Source organism: Callithrix jacchus, chromosome 8, assembly GCF_049354715.1.
Source record: "Callithrix jacchus isolate 240 chromosome 8, calJac240_pri, whole genome shotgun sequence".
In the NCBI taxonomy this organism is placed as follows: Eukaryota; Metazoa; Chordata; class Mammalia; order Primates; family Cebidae; genus Callithrix; species Callithrix jacchus.
Window position 1 is genome coordinate 53,587,946 of NC_133509.1, and position 23,627 is coordinate 53,611,572.

Sequence of the window (23,627 nt, forward strand, 5' to 3'; positions counted from 1 at the left end):
TCCCGACTGCTAGGACAACGCCTTTCTGTCCCACTTCTCTGCCATCAGTGTGCACAGGACCCTGTCTGTGTGGTGGGAATCTGCAAGCCTGAATGTGCCTCTCTGTCCAGGAATCTTAGACTCTGAGTCTCAGTATCTGTATAAAGGCACACTCTTTAGTGAGAAAAGAACCTGCTATACACTTCACTTTGCAGTTAAAAAACATAGCCTTTAATCAGACCTTTACATCCTCCCCAGAATCTGCAGCATTTACTGTCCATTCGCATCTGGGGCCCAGGGACCATGTGTACACAGTATGGTGGAGTAAAACGCTGGGCAGATTTTTAAGATACAGGTTCACAGGCCTTACCCACAGAACTGGACTCACTGGGAGGAGTCAGGGAAGCAGGGAATCTGTGACTTTAAAAGTCAGGCCCTCAGGAATGACCACATATCGCTCAGCACCCAGCAAATGCTCAAGGAAGGCCTACTGGATAAGTCACCCTGTCAACAGAAATTTCACCTGGAATTTAAAAAGCCTAGGTCATTTAAAAAAATAATAAATCTGTTCACCCAAAAAAATTATCTTCCCACCCATCCCCTGTTAACATGGTGCCCACCCTATCCAAAGGGAAGGTGTGAGAATCCCACTCTTGGGTCTAAGGGACCTATGCCCCTGTGGTCATGCAGGCCAACACAGCTAGATCAGAGCACCCTGCCTTCCAGCCTGTGTCCCTGACCCTGCACATCAGCCACAGAGCAATGAACACTAAGGCCAAGCTGTGACGCCCGGTCCCTCTCTGGCCAGGATTCCCTTGAGGATTTCCAGCATGTTCCCCTATCAAATTCCTACTTCCTTTAACTGCAAACACAAACCGTATTTCTTCTTTTCCTCTCACTTTTTTTTTTTTGAGATGGAGTCTTGCTCTATTGCCCAGGCTGGAGTGCAGTGGCAAGATCCCAGCTCGCTGCAACCCCCACTTTCTTAGTTCAAGCCATTCTCCTGCCTCGGCCTCTCAAGTAGCTAGAATTACAGAAGTGTACCACCACACCCAGCTAATTTTTGTATTTTTAGTAGAGAGGGTTTCACCATGTTAGCCAGGATGGTCTTGAAACTCCTGACCTCAGGTAATTCGCCCACCTCGCCCTCCCAAAGTACTGGGATTATAGGCATGAGCCATCCCTGCCTCTAACCTCTCATCTCATCCAGCCCCTCTCTCTCTATTGTCTTGCATTACTGGTCACACTGAGGACATGGGATGGCATAAGGAACAACAATGAATTACATGTTTATATGTGTATATGTGTGTATATGTGATATGTGTGTAATATATCTCTCTCTGCAGTTTTTCTCTCTCATCAACAAGAAAGAAAATTTAGTAAGGCAGTAAGTAAGACAGGAAATGGTTTTGATGGGAAAAGATTTCAGTTTCAGTCATGTACTATCAACACCTCCAACTCTAACTATTCAAAATCAAACTTAACTTCTTTCTGCTCTTATTTCATTCCATTAACGGCATCACCGCCCACCTAGTTACTCAAGCTAGAAAGCACAGTGCCACTGCAAATCTTTCTTGTCCTTGTGTCTCACATCTGGCCAGTGTCCACAGTTGATCCCATCCTCCACTCAAGTCCTGTCTATGAGTCACCCGTGTCCCACGCTCACTGCCTGCACCCCCTCAGGCTCTTGTCCTTTCCCATTCGTTCAACATCACATCCTCCTACTCAGTTTCCCTGCCTCTAACCTCTCATCTCATCCGTTCAATCTCTCCCTATCCTTCCCAATACTGCTGAAGTTAAATCTAACCATTTCCATGTTCTTGCTCAACAAAACTTGGTTAAAAAATAATATTAGTAATAAAAGAGCTAATTTTGAATATTTCATATGCATCAGGAACTGCACTCAAGGGCTTCTTATTTATTATCTAATTTAGTCCTTTTTATAACTCTGAGTTATATTTTGTTATTAGCTCCATTTTACAGGTAAAGCAATAGAGAAGGGAAATCGTATCCCCAAGTCTTAGATTTAGCATTCACATTCAGGTCTGAAACTGTTGGTATTAACTAGCTCAGACCTACCACTGAGGCCTCCTCTTCTGGGAATACTAAATTCTGGCCTCACCCTTCTCTGAGCATAACCTGATTTTCCTGATCTTACCATTTTTATATTGTTTCCTCAGATAGGACCTACCAGAGTCACACTCCTCTACCGAGACCCATTCAAATGATCTTTTCCCCATGGTACCTATTCTAATCACTTCCAGTCCAAAGTAGCTATCTCTCACAGTACTGTTAATTCATTTATCACACCCCTTGTTTTAGGTTGTATTCTTTTTCATGTATCAGGTAAATATCTACTGAGCATCCACCATACGACAGGTCAGCCAGTGTGCCCAGGGAAGGGGCCTAGAGCAACGAACAGCATGGACTCTGCTTCATTCACTTTGAATAAGCTCCATTTAATAAAAACATCTCATAAACAAGTGCGCTATGTTTTGATGAACGATGAAGCTTAGAATTACTTGAAACTCTCGAGTTACTTGAAATATTCTTTGGTAATCAATGTGGTTCAAAAGGAGATAAAATGCAAATTGTTCGGCTTCCACCATATTCCTCAACAATCTATCTTCCATGTGTCCTAGAATACTAAACACTACCTGAGGCGTATGCCCAGACTTAAGCCAAGACAAATGTTTGTCATTCTCCCCTTTTTCTATGGCATATGTAACACACTCTTTGTAAAGTGCCAGGCAGTCATTTGCTAAGAGACTCCCCTCCTCGTAATCTGTGTGAGTTAAAGGCCATCCCAAACAAGTGAGCCTAAAACTGGCCCAGAGTTCAAACGAGCCACTACAGCACGTAAGCTGATCTGGAAGCAGAATAGGGAGGACAGTGCCTATGGGCTCCCCGCCTACAGCTTCGGCCCCACCCTGAAGCTGTGGGCAGATGGTAATCAGTTTATCAGACAGTATGCTCTAGCCCTGGATTTGGGGAACATGTGACAAGCCACCACTATGTCCCTGTGCATCCTAAAAAGAGGACAATACCTGTCATTCCTTATACGAAAAGAATTAGTGAAAGAAAGATTATTAGTGGAAAATAATCAGAACTCCTTGGGAAGAAAATATTAAACACACACAAAGAAAATAAAGCATTTAGGGGTTAGAGATTTGCTGAAAGACTTCTAGAATACTTGCCCTTATTTTATACTTCTATTCTCCTAATTGCAGGAGAAATGTTTTAAAGCTATAAGGTTAAGGGGTTTCTCAACCTAACATCAAAAACAGTGAGAGGGAAAACTAATTTTCAACTCTAAGGGGAATTGTCAGAGTGGCAAAGGAAGAAAGTCAAAAGGCAAAGTAATCCGCTCTGTGAAAATCATGGCTATCAAGTTTCTACCTCAAGACCCAGTCCTCGTGTGCTGCATAATTCACACAGATGCCCAGGTAGAAAGGTGAACTCCAGCTTCAGGGACCTGTGTCATTTCAGCCCCTGACAATTGTTTGAAAAATTTAGCTGAGAATAAACTGTGTAAGAATTACTACTCTTTTCTACATGAAGACTCTATCACAACAAGAATGTAAAAGGTGTCAGCCTTCAATCTGAAGAAAAGTCAGTCCACACTTAAGACACACATTTTTTCTTTTTTAAGACAGGGTCTCACTCTGTCACCAGGCTGGAGTGCAGTGGCGCAATCTCAGCTCACAGTCACCTCTGCCTCCCACGTTCAAGGGATTCTCCTGCCTCAGCCTCCTGAGTAGCAGAGACTATAGGCACATGCTACCATGCCCAACTAATTTTTTGTATTTTTAGTAGAGACGGGGTTTCACCATGTTAGCCTGGATGGTCTTGATCTCCTGACCTCATGATCTGCCCCGCCCCCACCTCTGCCTCCCAGAATTCTGGGATTACAGGCATAAGCCACCATGCCCAACCAACAAACTCTTTGTCTTACCTGTTTTGGACACGAAGTTTCACTATCCCATTCTTTCTCCTCAGCAAATCGGAACTGTGAGAAGGAGTCCCCTAGGAATAGAAAAAAAAAAATTATGCAAAAGCCAAAGGAAAAATTTCCCAGCTAGAGCAAAAGTGCCATTTCTGAAGCACTCAAACTCAAAGAGACAAGGATAAAACTGGAACATACCTCCAATTCCATCATTTCCAAAACACACAGATCATAATGTTAACACCTGGTAAGATCAAATGCAGCAAAAAAGGACCAAGAGAAAGGATAAAATCACTACTCTTAGTCATTGGTAAATCAATTTCATTCCTCAAAAATTATGACACAGAGCCAGGCACAGTGGCTCATGTCTGTAATCCCAGCACTTTAGGAGGCTGAGGTGAGTGGACTGCCTGAGGTCACGAGTTTGAAACCAGCTGGCCAACATAGTGAAACCCCATCTGTATTAAAAATACAAATATTAGCTGAGTGTGGTGTTACGTGCCTGTAATCCCAGCTATTTAGGAGGCTGAGGCAGGAGAATCGCTTGAATCAGGGAGGTGGAGGTTGCAGTGAGCTGAGACTGCGCCACTGCACTCCAGCCTGGCAACAGAGGGCGACTCCGTCTAAAAAAGAAAAAACATTATGACATAGGCCAGGTACAGTGGCTCATGCCTGTAATCCCAGCACTTTGGGAGGCTGAAGCAGGTGGATCACTTGAGGTCAGGAGTACAGGACCAGAATGGACAACATGGTGAAACACTATCTCTACTAAAAATGCAAAAATTAGCTGGGCATGGTGGCACATGCCTATAATCCCCAGCTACTCAGGAGGCTGAGGCAGGAGAATTGCTTTAACCTGGGAGGCAGAAGTTACAGTGAGCCAAGATCATGCCACTGCACTCCAGCCTGGGCGACAGCGTGAGACCCTGTCTCAAAAAAAATTATGACAGGCCAGGCGCAGTGGCTCACACCTGTAATCCCAGCACTTTGGGAGGCTGAGGTGGGCGGATCACGAGGTCAAGAGATTGAGACCATCCTGGCCAACATGGTGAAACTCCGTCTCTACTAAAAATACAAAATATAGCTGGGCATGGTGGCACATGCCTATGATCACAGCTACTCAGAAGGCTGAGGTGGAAGAATCACTTGAACTCAGGAGGGAGAGGTTGCAGTGAGCCGAGATTGCGCCACTGCACTCCAGCCTGGTGAAGGAGCAAGACTCCGTCTCAAAAAAAAAAAATTATGACATAAAGGCTCTGAATAATATAATAAGGCCTTATATGTATTTGTGGGTATATATGTGTATGTGTGCATAACATAACAGACTTAAACTTTTCTATGAGAAGAGGTTATCAACCTCTACTGTCACTACAAAAATCACCTGGTCAGAATGTCAAGCATATTTTGATAGGTGTGTGTACTTGCTCTATAAGTATCAATGTAATACTAATTTTTAAAAAGCACTATTAAATAAGACCATGAAAAAATGAATTCTAAAATATAGCAGTCATACAAATCAAGTCACTGGTGTAAGCAGGCAGAAATTAATCACAAAACTAAAAAAAAAAAAAACCCATAATTTAAAAAAATTTAAATTCCTCCCCACATGACTTTTTGATCAGAAAAAACAGAACTCAAACTGTAAAATCAGAATACAGAAAAGAGTAATAAATTAATACAAACCAATCGATAAGAAGTAGGTGTTGTTCTCAGGGTAAAAGTTAAAGTCAAATACTTTCATTACTAAGCAAAGAAAGAACTTTAGGAAGAAATAAAGCAGTTTTATAAAGTTTCCTAACTTCCTAAAAAGCCAGAGAAGCTGAGGAAAAGAACCAACAGAGTATTGGGTTTGTTTTTAATTAAAGAAAAAAACACACCAATCCTGTTATCTAAATAACCGAAAGCCAGGATTATATTTAAAAATATAAACTAACACCATGGTGGTCTAACATTTTCTTTTCAAAGAGCAACCAATGCAATTAGAGAAGAGGATGAATTAAGAAGTATCAACACTGAAAAGCAGGAGACGATATGATAATCTGAAGAAACAATGCTGTGTGTCTGGAATACCAAAGGAATGAGTGAAAGGATTCAGAAAGGTGGCTCAGTTAGAAAACTTACATTAAAAAATAAACGGCTCTCTCATATACAAACCAAATCCAGTTAGAAAACAAAATGGGGCCGGGTGCAGTGGCTCACACCTGTAATCCCAACACTTTGGGTGGCTGAGGTGGGTGGATCACATGAGGTTAGGAGTTCAAGACCAGCCTGACCAACATGGTAAAACCTCATCTCTACTAGAAATACAAAAATTAGCCAGGTGTGGTGGTGCACGCCTGTGGTCCCAACTACTCATGAAGCTGAGGTAGAAGAATTGCTTGAACCTGGGAGGCAAGGGCTACAGTGAGCCAAGATTGCGCCACTGCACTCCAGCCTGGGTAACAGAGTAAGACTTTGTCTCAAACAAATAAATAACAAATGGAAGAAAATATCTCATTCATAATAGTAATAACATACAAAAATTCCTATGAACGAATCAGGAATAAACAGTTATTAAAAGAAACTTTGAAAAATAAAACTTAACAAGGAAGACAAAAAAAGTCTCAAGATACCAATTTCATCTAATGAGATCTGCAAATTTTAGATTTTTAGTTTGTCCAAATTACTCAAATTCATGTTGTAACATATATGAAATGAAGATATGCTTTTTTAAAGGGTAAAGAAGTTGTCTTATTAATTTAAAAAAATGTATTCAAAATTCTCAATAAATAAAATGGATAGCCAGTGGTGAAAAAAAATAAGAACAGAAGAGTGTCTACAAACAGACTCAGGTATGTGGATACTTAAGATATTGTAAGAGCAGCAGATGATACCTGTGGAGAGATCACTTTAACAGTGTTAAAGCAACTGACCAGCTATGTGAGAAATTAGGCTAGTTCCCAATATCTCATTTCTCAGATGTAAAACATATTCTGTATGGATCAGATATTTAAATGTTTACAAAAAAGGAAATCATAACACTATCAAAAGAAAGCAGGGATGAATCTATTATTATCTGGAAGTGGAAGGGCAAATTTTGGCTACTGAAAAAATGTTAATACATAAAAATAAAAAATTTTTGGATAACAGAAATTATAAACAAACTCAAAAGATGACAGGCTGAGAAGAAACATTTGTAGCACATACTATTGGTAAAGAATCAATTAGAATAAAGCAACCCAGTAGGAAAATAGGAAAAAGGAAGACTATATGGAATATGATTGCTAATATAGATATAAAGTAAATGACAGATGTATGAATTTAAAATCTGGTAGATTTTTTAAAACTGACCAAATTGCTGAATGCTTTATTCAGTGCTGTTATGGCATTTCTGTACTTCTATATTAGAAATGATCATAGGATTTCACAGATTAATATATATAATTGGCATAAGATTCAGTAATGCAAATATGGCATACTATATATACCTAATTTTAATATCTGAATATTCACTTATAAATATAGGTAAAATTCCAATGACTATCTTATTCCACCAGTCTTCTTGCTGAGAATGAAGAACCACACCCTGCTAGCCAAAAAGTCTTATCTGAAGATATCAGAGCTACCAAGGCAGTGAGAACTTGGATGAAATTGCTGGAGAAAAGGGAAGCATACAAGAAGGTTAGGCTAACATTTAGGGCTGTTTATGAAAAGGTGGCACAGAGAGCCTAAAAAACTGAGCATAAAGTGACAACCCAGGAGGTTTGTAAAGCTGCTAGTCTGCCAGTCTTATAGCACTGGGTGGACAAAAACTTGAGTTCAGGGCCCACGGATGAGGAATAGTCTTGGAAAACCAAGGGTTTCAGGTGGGACCCCCTGATGACTACATCCTATAAGCAGGAGTACACTAGGAATTGACCAGCCCTCATCAAGTCTGAGGTCCAGCTGTGAGTCAGCTCAACCTCTGATTCTGCCTACAAACAAAAGTAAATCATTTTTGGAGGAAAATGATACTATCAATAACCTCCAATGATCTTGACAATTTTTAATATAAAATATAAAGAAGAAAATGTTGAAGAAAAATGAGTTACCTAAATAAAACAAATTTTTTTCAGTAATAAAACTTCAAAACAACATAATTTAAAGAAGGCTTTAAAAAATCCTTACAGATAAAGCATATAGAGGCTTATTTTATTTTATTTTAGTGGAGATGGGGCCTCATTCTATCACCTTGGCTGGAGTACAGTGGAACAATCAGAGGTCACTGCAGCCTAAAACTCCTAGACTCAAGTGATCTCCCCATCTCAGCCTCCCAAGTAGCTGGGACTACAGGTGCACACCACCATGCTCGGCTAAATTATTATTATTATTTTTTTTATAGAGATGGGGTATCACTATATTGACCAGGCTGGTCTCAAACTCCTGGCCTCAAGCAGTCGTACCACCTCAACCTCCCAAAAAGCTAGGATTATAGGTATCAGCCACTGCACATGGCCTAGAGGCTACTTTTATCATATCACTATGTTTTAGATGAGCTCTCACTCTGTCACCCAGACTGGAGTGCAGTGGCACAATCATAGCTCACTGCAGTCATAACCTCTGAGGCTCAAGTGATCTTCCTGGCTAATTTTAAGTAAGAAACTTGGTAAAATGACTGCTATAGAACACCGACCACTCTAATTCTCAAATTCTCCCACTGAAGATGAAAGTGTACAAACCTGTCGAAACTATGAATCCTAGAACTAAAAGCCTTTCTGGAAAACATATTACCAAAATTCTTCTGAGTTATACTGTTACACAAAGTGTGGCGATTTACCAAATGTGCTACTTTTGTATCTCATATACCAGACATTTGGACATGCATGGACAATTAGAAACCTATTTTAAGTAAGATAGCATGGGGCATTCACAGCACATTCAATTCTGCGCCAGCTTTATTCATTTTCCAGAAGAGTTCCTGGTCTCTCAAATACTAAAGACAAGGCGAATCTGACTAAGAAGTATAAAGGATAAACCAGAAAAGAACAGGGACAGACAAATGTGGTTGACAACAGAACAAACATGGAAAAGTCTGAGTGTCTTAGGAGTCATAAGACTCCTAAGCTGTGTGTCCAGAATTATTTACAGCATAGTGAAAGGAACAGAACTAGAAAGAATTAGGAAGCTCAAAGCGAGTATACCAATGTCTTCCCTCTTCTTTAATTAAAGACTAATGGTATGACTTATAGAAGATTGTAAAACTGCCTTGTTGCAATACAATATCCTCAAACAAGATGGAAGAGCAGCTAGTCCCTACACAGCCTGCTTAAAAAACAATACAAATCCCATCATATTCTACTACTTTGTAGATAAGAATACCAAATATTAGATCTACAAAATCCAATGACTGTTTATTGTGAAGGTAGTTTATTTACTGGAATATGTTTAAAAGGGGGGAGTGGGTAGCAAAACCAATGTACATGAAGAGTTCACATTTTCCTTACATGATAAAAAGCCTCATTTCATTCCATTCCGGCAACAATATTGAAGCTGGTATGCATGCAATCAAAGCTGAGACACAGAAGATATTGACACAATTATGTTGTGTTTTGACAGGCAACTACATTGCTTATTGCCACATTTATAGAGCCAAAATTAGTATGAGATTTTTAAATCAAGTAATTGTGTGAAGCAAAAATGTTGGAAAATTAGAAATAAGGCCAGGTGTACAATGGCTTACACCTGTAATCTCAGCACTTTGGGAGGCTGAGGTGGGGGGATCGATTGTGGCCAGGAATTCAAGACCAGCCTGGGCAACAAAATAAGAACTCATATCTATTGAAAAAAAATTACACAGGCATGGTAGCCTACGACTACAGTCTGAGCTACCTAGGAGGCTGAAGCGGGAGATGGCTTAAGTCCAAGAGTTTGAGGCTGCAGTGGAGCTGAGATCATGCCACTGCATTCCACCTTGGGTGACAGAATAAGATTCAAGACCCTGTTTCAAACAAAAAAAAAAAAAAAGAAGAAGAAGACAATTGGAAATAAATATAAGCAAGAACAGAAATCTTACACATGCTTCTGAAAATATACAAAAAGAATGTTTCAAGCAGTATACAATGCTTCAATTTCTAGGGCTGCTTCATGAAACTCATGTCCATCAAGCAAATCTCCAAGGGTAGGGGTTGATGAGGAAATAAAGTCCTTACCTAGTCAGTTACTGTTTGAGAAGACAACAAGCTTAGTGGCTGAGGAACAACATTACCGCCCTCAGTACTCTATTCTGGCAGAGCTAGGCAAACAACATCTGTTCCTCTACCCACCTCTGTTAAAGATGAGGTGGGCAGAGGAACAAGACGTTGTTTGGCTAGCAACTTTAGTATTGCAAAGATGTAGTATAGTGTATGGTGACTACAGTAAGAATTGAATAGCTGACAGTGGTAAGAAATCAGTATGCCCATTTGTCTAACTCTGGCTACTAAAATTTTAATGTCTTCTTTAATTTCAGTTTTTTTCTTTGTATTCCAGTAGTCCATTTTACAACAATGATATTTAGCTTTAGCTTCAGCCAAATATTGATTAGTTGGCAAAAATGTGTTTTAGTGAACCACAATATTCAATCGGTGGCACTCCATTTGCTAAGTCTGTATGTACTGACACAGAAAGATACCCATTATCTCAACCACTACTTGATAAAAGCAAGCTTCAGTATAGTATGAATTATACACACACACACACACACACACAAACATATAAGTATACATGTCACAAAAAATACGAATTTATGCATAGAAATTAGTCAAATTAATTAAGACCTATTTTTTAAATGATTATCTCTCAGAATGTGAGATTGAAGGAGGCTTTTCCTTTCAGCACAATATATTTTCCAGTTGAATCATCCTTTGTAAACAACAAAAAATGAAAGAAAATCTGGAGAAAAGGCTGAATTTTCTTGAGGACAGGGACTTTCTCAGAATATATTTGAGACAAAATACTCAGAGACTTCAAAAGTTGAAACTGCAGATATCATTCATTCTAACTCTCACTTTATAGAGTTATGAAGAACCTTAGCTCTAGCAATGTTCAATGGTCTAACCAAGACCACATGGCCATTTAATAGCTCGACACCAAGACTCTTGGCTCATAGCATTTGTTATTCTATTTTATTTTTTAACTTTGCTTCTCCAAAAGACAACCTGGCATCGATTTTTCTCAAACTCCTGGGCTCAAGGGATCCTCCTACCACACCCTCCCTCCCAAGTAGCTGGAAATACAGGTGCATGCCACTGTGCCCAGATAGCACGTATAATAAATTATTAAGTAATAAATCTATTTTTCTCCACTGTTTCTTCTAGGCTTCTTGGCTGTCTTAAGTTCCCCAGAAAAAAAACAAATGCTCAATAAATATTTTATAATACTTGGTATACTAATATTTGATTTGTTGACATGTTTGAAGACATGGAAGTCCAAACTAAGAAATGAAGAATTTTTCTTTTTAGGAAAATACCTCAGGAATTTTCTAAAATTATGCTTATAGTGCTTTTAAAAATAAAGAATCTTTCTTATAGAACTCTAAGTATTCTAATAATGATAGTATTAGTGAAATAAAGGTGACATGCCAATCCCATCACTGTATTTATAATAACCAGGATTTTCACTCTGCCTGACTTCCCAAACTGGTCTAACACGGGTCTAATGGTCAGTGGCAAAGTGGACACTAAACTTGCTAGAATTCCTCAGTAATAATATGCTTTCAAAAAACTTACCATCTAGTCATAGATAATACAGCTGCCAATTTTAAGCTTACCCTTTCAGCCCCATCAACAAAAAAAGAGCTTTCAGTCAAACAAAAGTACTTAATATAAAGCTGTCCAGTGAGAATTCAGGGGTTACAAGGACAATCTTCACCCAGGCAGAAAGAAACCTGCAAAGACTTTCAGAATGAACAATATGGATCAGGCATATGTGAAGAGTGGATGTCGAAGATGGAAAATCTGCCCAAGCCTACCACCCAGTTCTGATAATTTGGTAGTAGCAATTTCCAGAACTCATTCATCCTGGCTATTTGGATCTTTTAACCATATAATTGACCTGGATCTTTGTGGTGTCTCCTTTAGGAAACAACTCAGTAAAGCAGAGGAAGGTGAGACCAATTCTGGGTAAATACTTCAACTTAAAGTCCATTTTCCTGACTCCTCTTCATCATTATCATCTTCCTTTATTTAACCCAGAGCCTTTAGAACATGCCCTCAACCAGGACACCAAGTCACTGAAAAATCACAATAATGAACTTTATAGGCCAAAAAAGGCTGAAAAGATCCCAATCTTCAGAGGAGAGAATGCCCAATAGTCACCACAATGGCTACTACAAAAAATAAAATGTCCTCTTTCATTTCTCTGAAATTCTCTAATCTCATCTATGAAAGAGGACACATTTGGAGGGTCAAGGTGGATCCCATGTCTACACGCTGACATAGTTCAATCCAGAAAATCCACAGCTCAGCCTACAGGACATAAAAATTCCTCACCACTTTCAATTTCTAGCTTCCATAATTCAGCCTTTGTAGATGCAGATGTGATGTCCTTCACCTCAATATTTACCCTAAAATAAGAGACGCCTAACACTTCATCTTTGTGAGGAAGACCATGCAAGCCACTATACTGATTATTGTAAAAGTTAGGCTGAGCTAAAACAAGAAGAGGATAATCATAAAAATGTCTCCTCCTGCTCAACAGTGGTCTATAATTAGCTTTCTCACCAAGCATGGGGCCCCAAAAGCCCCTGAGCATCGAACTTCCACATTGAGCACTACATAATAGGATGTGCCTATCTTCCCAATGCCCCTAAAAAGCTGCTTCCCCATCTGCATGGATTATGCTGAAGGAAATGCCAAATACACCAAGGTACCTTAAAGGGATTCTAGGCTTTATGAGAAAAGGATGATGACACTCTGGAATTTAGAACCTAGGTGTTTTCCCCAAAACAATTGGTGAATATTCTGTCAACCCTGTACCATTATATATGACCTAGTAAAAATTCTCAGATCATCATCTTCAGAACAAGGCCAGCATCCAACCCTGGCACAGAACTTAGAGATGAGAGTAGATGATTTGACAAGGCTGAATAAATAAGGGAATACAAACATCAGCCTTTGGATAAATAATGAAGTCATAAGATCTTAGAACTGATCTGTAGTATAGTGTGTCAGGATAAGGTCGGCTGCAGGTAACAAAGATCTGTACATCATGGCTTAAACAAGACAAATGATTCTATCTCTGTTGGTATGGTTTGGCTCTGTCCCCACCCAAATCTCAGCTTGAATTGTAGTCCCCATAATCCCCATGTGTCATGAGAGGGACCCAGTGGGAGGTAACTGAATCATGGGGGTGGTTTCACCCATGCTATTCTCATGATATTAAGTTCTGATGAGATCTGATGGTTTTACAAGGGGCTTCCCCCTTTACTCTGCTCTCATTCTTCTCTCTCCTGCCATCTTGTGAAGAAGAATATGTTTACTTCCCCTCCACCATAACGGTAAGTTTCCTGAAGCTCCTTAGCTCTGCAGAACCATAAGTCAATTAAACCTCTTTCCTTTGCAAATCACCTAGTCTTGGGTATGTCCTTATAGCAGTGTGAGAATGGACTAATATACACATCAACTAAATGAAGTTCCAGAGTCCAGCAGTCAAAGGCTGATAAGGAAGGGGACCCAGGCTTCTCTCACTGTTCTGCCATCTGGGGAGGCCCTTCTTGCCACAGTCTAGTATGAGAACCAGAGCTCATGCTATCTCATCAAAATTCCAGACAGCAAGATGGAAAAATAGTTGAAGAAAAAGGTGTCGAAAGCATGCAGCACCTATCTATTAAGGTTTTGTAGAAACGACAACAGAACATTTCCACTTATTTCTCTTTTGGATAGAGCTATATCATAAGTATAAGAATATATCATGGTTCTATCAAACCACAAAGTATATAAGTATTTTTTTTCAGGTGGCAATGGTCCCAGACAAGCATCAGAGGTTCTATTACCATGGAGAAAAAGGGAAAATGAATATGGGGTTAGGAAGCAAATACGCTCTGTGACAAGTTACAGGAGCATCCTACTTGAGAAGTAGATGGTTAATAAGGGTCAACTTCTAGGGGAGGGATCATGCTCACTAAAGCATGAGTTGTCTTCCCAACCATTTTGAAAAATACTTGTAGCTTTCAAACTTCTCAAATTGGAATTTAATTTTAGATAATGCGCGTTTCAACATTTTTTTCAATTCTAACATAGGGTAATTATGTGGTAAAATTCTAGTTTCCAACATAATGTAACAGTTTTTACCAAAACAAATATTGTTTACTACCTTTCTATGGGAAAACGGGAATGACTTCAGGAGTAATGGTTCTATTTATTAATTTTCATTTTTGATACATTTTTAGCACAACTATGTGCCAAACACAATTGTGTGTTAATAACACAAATGTAGAAGACACATTCCTGCTCTCCTTGTTCTCAGAGGTGAACAAGACAAGAGAAGACTACATGAAACAGAAAAAATGAAATTTAAAGGAAATCTGAATTTCTTTCCTCAAAAACTTAGAGAAGGTCATACTCTCTCCCTTTATTATTTTATACATACAATGACATGCTCATGGTGCTGATTTACTTAGAAAAGATTTGGTCCACCAAGAAGCTTATATGTATCTCACTAATAACTTGTCTGACACCCAAAATGTTGATTGTTAGTTGGTGAAAACCACCAAACAAATAATCAAAGTTTCCAGGTCCAATGCCTGGAGTTGAAAGCCCACCAACACCATCAGCAATCTTGCAACCACACCTAGTTCACCCCCAGAAAGAGCAGATGAGAACGAAGAACTAGATCAATAATTTTTCCACATACTACCAATAAACAAGTAGATAACTGTAAGGAGAAAAAAGTAATCTCTCTGTGACAGCAACAAAACCTTAAGAATTGGTGAGACGTATATGAGTAAAAATATAAAACTATACAGAAAGATCCTTGATTATTCATTTAACAAAAATTTGCTAAGAGCCAGATACTGTAGTAAGTGCTGAAAATATGATATTAAACAGATTAGTGCCACAACCTGAGTTAAGGATCACATAAATAAGCAGTTACAGAATATACAATGACAGACAAAAAGTCTTACGGGAGCATTGTGTGTGTGTGGCAGGGGGAAGAGGAGCATAGTGAATCCAAGTTGGGGCAGAGTCTGGTGAGGCTTCCTAGAAGTGATACCTGATCTGACAGAAAATAAAGAGCTGCCCAAGCAAAAAGCCAGAAGGAGATGGTAACAAAAGGAAGAGCTAAAATCAGAAAGGAGAAAATGCAGGTACTGTGCGATCTACAAGCAGCCTGCTGTTACTAGAGCATAAAATTTGAGGAAGGGAGTAATCAAAGGTAAAGACAAAGATATAAATGAAAATGTGTAACATCCCTGGATGAAACTTTACAACTGTAAAGATATCAATATTAATATTTATAGTCAATGTAATTTCAATCAAATTAACATTAATGTTTTTATTAATTTAATTAATATTTATATTTAAATTCAATGTGATTAATATTAAATTGCCTATGGAAAATACTTTTGGAATTCCTTTTTGCAGTTTTGTTGTTTTTTTGAGACAGAGATTCGCTGTTGTTACCCAGACTGGAGTGCAATGGCACAATCTCGGCTCACTGCAACCTCCGCCTCCTGGGTTCAAGCCTCAGCCTCCCGAGTAGCTGGGATTACAGGCACGCACCACCATGCCCAGCTAATTGTTGTATTTTTGGTAGAGACGGGGTTTCACCTTGTTGACCAGGATGGTCTCAATCTCTTGACCTCATGATCCACCCACCTTGGCCTCCCAAAGTGCTGGGATTATAGGTGTGAGCCACCGTGCCCGGCCACCCTTTTTGCTATTTTGATATAACTCAGGTGAGATGTACTTCTTACAGATATTCAAAAATATTTTAATTTTTATGCACTTGAAAATACACCTTTCAGAAAATTATCATTTAATATTTTGAACATCTTCCAGATTTTGAAATAAAAACATGAAAAATCTATTAACAAAACCATAAAAATTGGCATCTTTTTTGACTGCTATACTACAGAGACTTTAAATGACATATAAATCAAATTCAAAAACTCTAAACCACATTATTCAAATAATGGTAGCCTTTTAATCTAAGTCAGCACAACAAAACCTTTCCCCAACAATGCCAAGATCATTTCTGTAAGTATTCAGCAGGTTTCTTGCTGTTATTGCTCTCCCCATTGTTGACTTGTGAAGTCTGTTTTGTTGTTTTTGTGCACAGTATGAGCTTAGCTGAAAACTCTAAAATAATATTAGACCAATTAGGAAGTTCATAATGTCCTCTGAATATGTCTTACACTGCAATGTAAATCTTAAATTATCTGTTTCTCTGCCTTTCCCCCCTCCTATTCAACCCAATGGACATGAAATATGTTTCTGCATGAAAAAAAAAAAAACTGCAGCCAACTTGCCTTCTCATCTCATTAGGTTTTCTTTTAGTTTTGAAAAACACTATTCTACTGAGCTGTGATTTAAATGAGCAAATGATATACAGAATAATTTAAACTTTTAAATTTTTTGTTTAGCCTTCCTGTCAAAAATTAGTGCAAATATGTGCAAACTGTAATTTTTATTCTTTTTCAGGTCATATCCTTTGAGACTAACGGAGCAGCTGTGGCTTCTTGTCACAGCATACATGTCTAGAAAATTCAGCATACACTTTGAGAGGAGACTCGAAGCTCAGTCAGAAAAATGATGTGCAAACAAATGTGCCTTCCACCAGTGGAGTCAAGGTGCAGCAAAGCGGATGCAAAACCTATGTTCTGCTGACACCAAACTTCACATAAAACCAAGTAGCCACAAGGTGTTAAGGCTAGTTCCCTCTCAGGTGTGCCAAACTTACCTGGCTCTGAGGATGTTTGTGCATCACTGAGAGTGTCTAGGTTTTGTTCATTGACACAAAAAGTATTTTGTATTTTTTGGGTTTTTAACTTCCTTGAGGGTAAAGGGGTAATATACATTATTTGTTCAATAGTTTGAGGCATACAGTGATCTTATCTTTCTTGGGGCTCCATGCAACCTTGCTCCACACAATGCCAACATAATTTCTGCAATGTACACACCTTCACTAAAGCACTGTAACTATCAGAGCCCAGTTTTTATTACTACTCCTGTGACCAGTGCCGTGCCTGGCACACAGTAGGCAGTTAGTAAATGTACACTTAATAAAGAAGGAAATAAGAATAATGCGTAAGTGTATGCATGCAAAAATAAATGAGCAAATGAACAAGTATACAAGTCTAAAAAAAAGTTCAACAAACGAACATAAGTAGTCTACGTGCCATAAAGAAGGTAAGGGAACAGAGAAACAAGGAGGGTAATGTTACTTTCATGAAGCTTGCCAAAAACATAGGGCAAAAATGTAAAATGCAGAATTTTGTTTGCAACCAGAAATTTCTAGTAAATCAAGGACCTCAAATAAGAACAAGTGGGAAGGAGAAAAATTGGCAGAGATCTTCAATTAGAATTTTCTTAAACCACTCTTAAAAAGGGAAAAAGATGAAAAGAGACTAAGGATGGATCTCAAAATATAATGTTCCAACAATTACCACTATCCAAGACAAGGGAATGGTCCAAACTTACGAGCTGATGAGCTACGAACATGACCATTACAAAGCAAACATTGGCCAAGCATGGTGGCTCACAGCTTAATCCCAGAAATTTGGGAGGCTGAAGTAGGAGGATCACATGAGGCCTAAAATTTGAGGCCAGCCTGGGCAATATAAGTGAGAACTCATTACTACAAGAAAGTTTTTAAAATTAGCCAAGTGTGGTGTGGTGCACACGTGTAGTCCCAGCTACTCAAGAGGCTGAGAGAAGAGTATTGCTTGAGCCTGGGAGGCAAAGGCTGCGATGAGCCAAGATCACACCCCTGCATTCCAGCAACAGAGCGAGACCCTGTCAGAAAGAAAAAAAAAATCCTAAAAGATAAACTACAATGTCTGGCTCTTAAACATTTCCCTTGTTGTTAATAAGCTTTAGAAATTTATCCCTACAGAAATTTTAACATGTAGGAAGAAATTCATACAAACACCAGCCTTGCTTTTATCAGAAAGTAGTATTTGCAGGGTGTGGTGGCTCACACCTGTAATCCCTACTACCTGTGAAGATAGCTTGAGCCCAGGAGTTGGAGGTTTCAGTGAGGTATGATCACATCACTGTACTCCAGCTTGAACAGAAAAAAAGAAAGTAGTATTTCCTTGAGGATCGTGTTTTTAAACTATTGTTTGCAATGCATAATGTGAATTCTTTAGAAATTCACTTTTGTTCTATTTGGACTTTCTTTCCTGAATAAAAACTGTCATCACCACTACTAGAAAAATGAACTCTACCTGAAACGTCTTAAAGTTGGTGATAGAAACAGCAGAAAGGGGCGTGCACTCTCTGGGTTCCTTGCTGTGCTTGTGCAGCCCCTCTGATTAGCTACTTCTGGCTCAGACCAAATATGCAACGAATCAAAGAAGCAGTTGGAAGAGAGTATGGTCATAGTGTTCCATCATTCATCAGTGACACCAAGTTCCAACTCAAGGCTTCTCAAACAGAAAAGAATGAGAAGAAGGAACAAACAACCTTGATGCCAAGAATTTTTCTTTTTTTTTTTTTTTTGAGACAGAGTTTCGCTTTTTTGCCAAGGCTGTAGTACAATGGCGTGATCTTGGCTCACTGCAACCTCCACCTCCTGGGCTTAAGCGATTATCCTGCCTCAGCCTCCCCAGTATTTGGGACTACAGGTCAGCACCACCATACCTGGCTAATTTTTGTATTTTTGGTAGAGATGGGGCTTCACCTTGTTAGCCAGGCTGGTCTCAAACTCCTAACCTTAGGTGATCTGCCCACCTAGGCCTCCCAAAGTTGTGGGATTACAGGCATGAGGGACTTGTGCCTGGCTGACGCCAAGAATTTTAAATAGTTGTACCAGCACCAAAAGTGAAGAACCAGGAAGGAGCTACTGAACTCTAATAATCTCCAGAAAGAACCTGCACTGGATAGTGTGGCTACAGAACACAAAGGCACTGACACGCCTTCATTAGGATCTTACTCCTCTTTTCTGGTAAACAAAACTGAAACCATTGACAGTTAATACTGAAAACGCAACTAAAAGTTTAACAAACTAGAAGAAGACATACAGTTGGGGTGACAGGGTTTTTCTCTTAAAAAAAAATCATCAGGCTGGGCGCAATGGCTCATGCCTGTAATCCTAGCTCTTTGGGAGGCTGAGGCGGGCAGACTGCCTGAGCTCAGGAGTTCGAGACCAGCCTGGGAACATGGTGAAACCCTGTCTCTACTAAAAAACAAAAAAATTAGCCAGACATGGCAGTGTGCGCCTATAGTCCCCGCTACTCAGGAGGCTGGGGCAGAAGAATTGCTTGAACCCAGGAGGCGGAGATTGCAGTGAGCCAAGATTGCACCAATGCACTCCAGCCTGGGTGACAGAGCAAGACTCTGTCTCCCATCACCAAATCTGTCAAATGCAGTTTTCCCCTATAGCCTGCTCTTCAAGATTCACATTTCAACATAAAGCTAAGGTCTAGGCATATTTTATTCTTGACATATATTCCTAAAATTGGAATTATCAGGTCCAAGGATAACATTTACTTTTAAACTATTTGTTATGTTACTCTATTCAGCTGCTGAAACAGATCCAATATCCAAATTTTACTCATTACATGAAGAAGTGGGAAGGAGAAAAAATGGCAGACATCTTCAATATTGACATCATCCACTTTTTTTTTTATACAAACGTGTTAAGTGCCTACTATGTGCCAGACCAGAAGCTAGTGATAAAGAATGTTACCCAAAGTCCCTGTTCTCATGGAATCACTACTACTTAAATGTCTACTAAGGGGAGAAAAAAATTTAAATGAATGACCTGTTTCCTGAAAGCCCTACCAGTAACTTTTATATTTACATACACAATTGTATTATTAAATAAAAGCCTTTTTATTAAGTATATTAAGAAGTATAAGCCTTTCTGCCTCTTAATATAATGCTGTTTTAATTGCTTCTAAAGCTTTCCATTTTTCCACATAACTTTTTCCTAACTTGTATGTCCTTAGATGCCAATTGCTGGATGTTATCTATGTGTTCAAATGGTGCTATCTGGAAATTAAACTTTGGGCTACCTTTTGGATACCCTGATTCTATAGCATAGCCCGATTCCAGAATGTTCTTTTATTGAAAGCATGTATCCATCTTTAACTTTCCTCTATTGCTCAATGTCATAGCTCTTTCACACCCATCTGTAGGTGTCTGGATTCTACCACTGGCGGGCATCCTCTCTGCATTCAAACGAACTTACTCTCTAGTATGACAATATATTTTTTAAATCAGACTTGAGTTGACATTTCAATCTTTGAAGCTTAACCTACTGTTTTTTTCATTGTTGTTCTGCAATGGTTTATATTTTCTACTTCAGAGGTACTTTCTGAACAACTCAGATGCTATTTTCAATTCAACTATATTTCTTTTCTCTTTAAGAGACAGGGCTCTCCTCTGTCGCCCAGGCTGGAGTTCAGTGGTGCAATCATAGCTCACTGCAGCCTCACTCTCCCAGGCTCAAGTAATCTTCCCACCTCAGCCTCCTAAATATCTGGGACTACAGGTATTTACCACCATGCCCAGCTAATTTTTTTATTTTTTGAAGAGATGAGCTCTCCCTATGTTGCCTAGGGTGGTTTCAAATTCCTGGCTCAAGTGATCCTCCCGCCTCGGCCTCCCAATGTGCTGGGATTATAGGCATGAGCCACCACACCCAGCCCAGTCATAACTATTTCTTTACTGAATTGTTGCAGTTGTATTCTAACTTGTTTACCTACTTCCAGTCTAGTATTCTGAATGCCCCAACAACTCCACCAGATAAACAGAACAATGTATTATCTGTATTATATTCAAAATGATCTTTTAAAAATGCAAATCTGATCCTGTAAGACTCCTAATTAAACCTCTCTATAATTTCCCTCCACTAATTTTAGATAAAGTATAATAACTTTTATATCCAGCCAAGATGGAGGCCAGGGATCAAATATATCCTCCTACCTGAAACAGCCAAAAATTCTGCCTCCTAATGCATGCTTCCTAACGCAGGAGGCATTGGGCAGAGAATTCCTGAGGCACTGGGTAGAGAATTCAAAAGGTTCTTGCTGTAATAGTAGAGAATAATTAACTCCACAGGAAACATTGCTCTGGTCTCACCTAACAAATATTAAAAGCAAGCCCTAAAAAGATTAAACTGTTTCCAAGTACCTTAACTGTACCCCAGAATAAAAACTACATAGTATTCCCCCAAACCTAAAATGCAATAAAAAAATTAAAAAAAAAAACTACATAGTATTTATAGGAATACAAAATTATAATGCACTCAACAAGGCAACAAGGTAAAAGCAATTTCTGATATGCCATCGAAAATTACATGACATGCCCAGAAGCAGGAAAATAATGATCCCCTAAAGAGAAGAATGATGATAAATCAATCCAAATAATGCCAGAACTGACACAGATATAAAATTAGCAGAAAAGGACATTGCGGCTCGTTAGCATAGCTTACATCACCCAATACAATCTGGCCCCCAGATTTCAACTGCCTTCCAACTCTGAAGAAGGAGCTCTGCTTTCCGTCAGGGCTCCTTCTTCTCTCTCCTTGTTAGAATAACCACAGCGAAAACAGCAACACAAAAGCAGAAACGAAGAAAAAACTACAAGGTTCAGCACTCCTGTTGAATTCGACTGGATTCTGAAAAGATATTTGGACTCACTATCATAACAGAAGAGTGATAATAAATATAAATACCTGAACCTGAATCTCAACTTTGCTATTCTTTATGGATGTGATTTTTGACACATTATTTCCTGCCTAGGGGTGAATACATTTGGTGTACATACATTCAGATATAAATATACAGATGCATATACATTTTCAATGTACCAGCTTTAATGGAGAAGAACAGAGGATATTCGTTAATTGGAGCTACAAAAATCTCTTCAAGGACTTCCATTTGCATCAGAATAAAGTCTTCCTTAAAAAAAAAAAAAAAAAAAAAGGGAGGGGCGAAGGCGCGAGTGCGCCAGCGGTGGGGCTTTCTCCTAAGCCATTGGAGGCAGCCGGAGCGCTTCTCCAGAGCTGGTAGTAGATTGGTGGTCATCCAATATGCAGAAATGAATGAGCAGTGAAAAGCAGCAGAGCTGATGGGTCATGAGGATGTAAGTGCGTTTGAAGGCTTCCACACCCTCTACTGCAGGAATCATGAATAAACTGGAGGATAAGCAGGACCAGATGATACCATGAAGAGAAGTTTACAGGCCCTCTATTGCCAACTGTTAACTGCCACACAGCATGAGAAGCAAGGTCAGGTTATTGGCTCAAAGGTTTGAAAAGGATGGAATTAACTCTGGACTTTAACCTTCAGACAAATGACTTCACAAGACATGGGAAGTAAATGTAAAAAGAAAAAGACCTCTGAGGCTGTGAGTGAATAGTAATGATGCCGAACTGGAAATCAAAAGACTTGAATTATAATACTGGCTCTGCCATGGAGTAGCTGGTGATTTTAAAGCAGGCCATTCCGAGTCTATTGCTTTATATGTAAAATGGGAACACTAGTGCTCCATATAGTTGATGGATTAAACAAATGAGATGAAAAAAAAAAAAAAAACTCTCTAAGCCTCAGTTCCCTCCCTTACACTCTATACTTCAACTCTACTGAATTTTAATTCTTCAAAAATGCCACGTTCTTTCTTGCATTTAAGTTAATTACCTCTCTTGGTTATAGTATCTGTCCATCTAGCGGAGTGCAGGGAAATCATTTGGGGGCTGGGAGAGAGTCCTCATTTGATGTGTTTAACAATATCCACAGTGTAAACACACCCACCATGGCCAATTCCAAGCTATCAAAAATTTAGCCACTAGATTCCAAAGTTCCTGAATTTTTAACAATCAATTCTGAAACTGGTATAAGCCTGCAACTGTCCCTCTCATCATCTGCCTGGAGCCTAATCATTCAGCCTTAAGTCTCAAATTAAACATCAGTTCTTCTAAGAAGCCTAAAAAGATCCTTCAAATCTGTTGAATGCTCCTCCTCTGTACTCCTTTATAATACACTGTACTTACACCATCACAGCCCTTATGATACTATGTTGTTATTATCCAACATATAAACCCCAAAAGCTAAGATATGGTGTCCACCCTATTTATAAATCTATATGCAGAACATTAGCACAATAGCTAGCATGCAATGACACTCAAATATCAGCTGAATGAGCAGTAAAAAGGAACAGACGTCCATTAAGTGCAACAACATAGATGAATTTCCAATGCATTATGCAATGCGAAGGAAGCCAGATATAAAAGGCTACGTGCTATAGGATTTCATTACATAACATTCTGAAAATGACAAAATCCACAAATCTATGGTTGCCAGGAAAGGATAGGGAAGATTAGGGAACTTTTTGGTATGATGAAAATGTTCTGTGTGTTGGGGATGAATATGGTCACAGACTGCTTTCATTTGTAAAAACTGTATACCTAAAAAAGGTGATTTTTGCTCAACACAAATTATAGCTCAATAAACATAAATTTATTTATTTATTTATTTTGAGAAGGACTCCCATTCTCTTGCCCAGGCTACAGTGCAGTGGCGCGATCTCAGCTCACT

The 23,627-nt window shown here is 39.1% G+C and overlaps 1 protein-coding gene across 3 annotated transcripts in view; it reads right to left on the reverse strand.

The window, feature by feature from the left end:
• AVEN (apoptosis and caspase activation inhibitor) overlaps positions 1-23,627 on the reverse strand; it is a 188,856-nt gene that overhangs the window by 8,192 nt on the left and 157,037 nt on the right. For 2 of the 3 annotated variants that reach the window (XM_078334430.1, XM_002753582.5), the window contains exon 3: positions 3,935-4,005. In XM_078334430.1, coding sequence (XP_078190556.1) covers positions 3,935-4,005 — 71 coding nt within the window. Of the gene's footprint in view, positions 1-3,934; positions 4,006-12,411; positions 12,768-23,627 lie in introns of those variants that run through there. The other variant, XM_035259930.3, reaches the window with a different exon arrangement.